Source organism: Octopus bimaculoides, chromosome 7 (assembly GCF_001194135.2).
Source record: "Octopus bimaculoides isolate UCB-OBI-ISO-001 chromosome 7, ASM119413v2, whole genome shotgun sequence".
Taxonomy (NCBI): Eukaryota; Metazoa; Mollusca; class Cephalopoda; order Octopoda; family Octopodidae; genus Octopus; species Octopus bimaculoides.
In genome coordinates, this window is record NC_068987.1 from 89441080 (window position 1) to 89444209 (window position 3130).

Consider the following 3130-nt stretch of genomic DNA (forward strand, 5'->3'; position numbering starts at 1 on the left):
TATATATAAGAAAAAAAAAACGTAATAAACGAAGCATAATTATCAAGATTTTATATTTAGAATTTCAGTTTGTATTTTACATATTTAAAAATATTATTCTATTATTTTTGCGGCACAACAAATTGCATCTTGCGGCACAAGTTGCATCTCGCGGCACACGTAAACGCCTCCGTGCATCATTTGGATAATTACAGCATTGCACTGCTCTGTGTTAGTCGCTCGACCTGCTAGAAAGAGCAGCCAAATCTTCCTCAAATCTCACCTTATCGTCATAGATAAGGAAAGGACGTATTATTACATAATGTGGTTGTGCATTATTTAAAGAGGCTGGATGGTTATGGTTGGAATTATTGATTACAAGCCTTCTAGGTGCCTTATGGACGAGAACACCACAACACTATCGCCATCAACAGCTTCATCACTCCAATACCGTCACCACCACTTGTAACCAGTACTAATACCACTCCCCCCTCTCTATCTATCTTTCTATTTCACTGCCATGACTATTTGACTATTTCTATTGCCACCACCACCGTCAACACTTCTACTATTATCATAGCACTGCAGCTACCTCCGCCACCACCGCTGTCACCGACGCCACCACCACTGCTACCGCAAATAACCAGTGACATCGCCGTCGCCAGAACCATTCCCAACTCAAACATCAATAATACGCAGCCGGCGGCACAAAAACATCAAGTTTTGCTACTGCATCACCACCACCATCACTACTATGATCCTCATCATCATCATCACCGCTACATTAACTAACACTGAGCACTAATAATACTACATCATGCTACTACCAACGAAAACCTTCCTTTTCTCTCCTTCTCCTCCCTCTCTGTCCAATGTAGTAGCGGTAGGGAATGAGTGAGAGAAAGGTGTTGAAAGAGAGGTATTAAAAACAATGAAACAAACAAATAAATAATTAAAATGAAGAGAACATAAACAATAAAACAAATTATAAAAGAAAAGTAGTCTCTGATTGGTTACAATTAATAAATTATTCCCGGGTAAGAAGTGAGAACGAAGGAAAGAGAGTAAAAGAGAGAGAAAAAGAGGAAGGGGGAGGGAGAGCAGCAGCGAAAAGGAAGAGAGAGAGAGAGAGAGCAGTTGTAAAAAGAAAGAAAGAGAGAGAGAGAAGGGTTGTTAAAAGAAAGAGAAAGAGAGTGCAGTTGTGAAAAGAAAGAAAGAAAGAGATAGAGGGAGTGCAGTTGTGAAAAGGAAGAGAAAGAAGGAAAGAGTGCAGTAGAGAGTCCAACAATATTGGAGACTCTTGTTTGAAAGCGTGTAGCACTTGGTCTTACAATACGCAGCTTCCCCCCCTCCTTTATATGATTTCGTCATAAGAAGCTGTTTGCCGACTTTGATACTTGCTCAATATTTGCCACACGCACTGATATTATTCCCACACTCACACACACACACGCACACACACACACACACATTCACATTCACACACACTCACTGCCGCTGAAGATCAACTTGGTTTAATTATAACAGTAACATAAGCATATAATCACACACAAAACAATATATATTCACTCACATATAAACTCTCACATTAATTTACATTAAAAATAATATTTAAACGATAAAAGCAATACTCAAAATACAAATCTCGCGATTTTAATTGAACACACGCGCACACAGGTATTCATTAAATGCACATTTATTTCATTTATCAATCGATAAACCATTATTCAACAAAATCAATCAACAGAGTAAGTGTTTGACGTGCAAACAGACATATCTGGATACTATTGTTTCATTGCCCGAGTTGCCTTTTTTTTTCGCCGTCTGCCTAAGTGCCACTACACACCATACATAGTACGGCCTTTCCACACATCACAGAAAAAGCCAAACCATGAAAACGTTGGTCGGAATTATAGTTCTCTTAACAGGTGAGTTTCCAAAATGCTTTATTATTTCATTATCTTCATCAAACACTACAAGATCACCCTTCTTTCAACATCTAGAATTTCACCTATCATTAAAGAACATATAAGAAAAAAATGGGGGGGGGGGAAGAAAAGCTTAATTAACCCCCTCCCCGTAAGATGACAATTTGGTGTCTGTGAATATAGGCACAAAATTGTCATTTTACAGAGGTTTTATTTAATTGGTTTGCACCAAAAACTACACATTCTCAATAAGCAAACGCGTTTAGCATTATCGAAAATGAGAACTAGTTATCCTAATTTCAAAGTCAGTGGGAATACCTATTGCTTGTTTCTTAGAATCCAGTTGTTCGCATGTTCTTCACAACTGTACTGCAATCACGTCATGATGCTTCAATATTTCTATCGACTCGCTCATTCGCATCGATCTCTCTCACTTTACAATCAACCGGTACTTCTCACTAAATTCTTCCCGGGCCAACGAACAAGCTACACGATCTGCTAGAAATATCAGCTAAATCTCCTTCGAATTACAACCTACTCTCTTACATAACATAGTTCTGTCCTGGGTTATCTGCACGTTGGAAAAGACGAGATGGTCACGGCCGGACTGAAATTCATTTGATCATAGATCTGTTCGATCAGGATTGACCTGTAGCCTGTAACAGCTGAAATCTTACTCTATACAAGTGACCAGCTACTGTTTGTCAACTACTCATCGAGGTAAATCGGCCTCTGAGCCGAGATGGCTCCCTTTATAATAAATGTAATACTCTATTTTGTTGCATTTTGGATCGAGTACTTTTTCCATCTAATTTGAAAAGTAAAACTTGTGTGTATGTGCGTGTATAATTTATTGTGTGTGTGTGTGTAGGTCAACACAAAACTACCATTTCCATTTTACTCAAACATGACTTATAGATGATGAAAATAATCTCTTTAATCTTTCGAAGAGGAATAGCTAAATGATAGGTTTTCAACATGCAATCAGAAATATAAGCGCGGATTCTGTTCTGCAGTGTTCCCACCCATGCAGAACATTTTTCCCTCTGCATTATTACAATCCAGGTGTATCTGTCGACTTGAGTATAGCTATAACATATTCCCTCAAAAGAAGTATTACTTAAATATTGAGAATGCTGTGTTAAAAGCATGATACGAAAATTAACATTGCTTATATATATATATATATATATATATATATATATATATATATATATATATAT

The 3130-nt window shown here is 37.5% G+C and overlaps 1 protein-coding gene across 1 annotated transcript in view; it reads left to right on the top strand.

Moving 5' to 3' along the window:
* Positions 1-1194: 1194 nt before the first annotated feature.
* The window catches only part of LOC106872798 (uncharacterized), a 64013-nt gene continuing 62077 nt past the window's right edge, over positions 1195-3130 (top strand). The window contains exon 1 of the mRNA XM_052969789.1: positions 1195-1907. Within this exon, the coding sequence (XP_052825749.1) occupies positions 1871-1907 (37 nt within the window). The 5' untranslated portion in view covers positions 1195-1870. The remainder of the gene's footprint in view (positions 1908-3130) is intronic.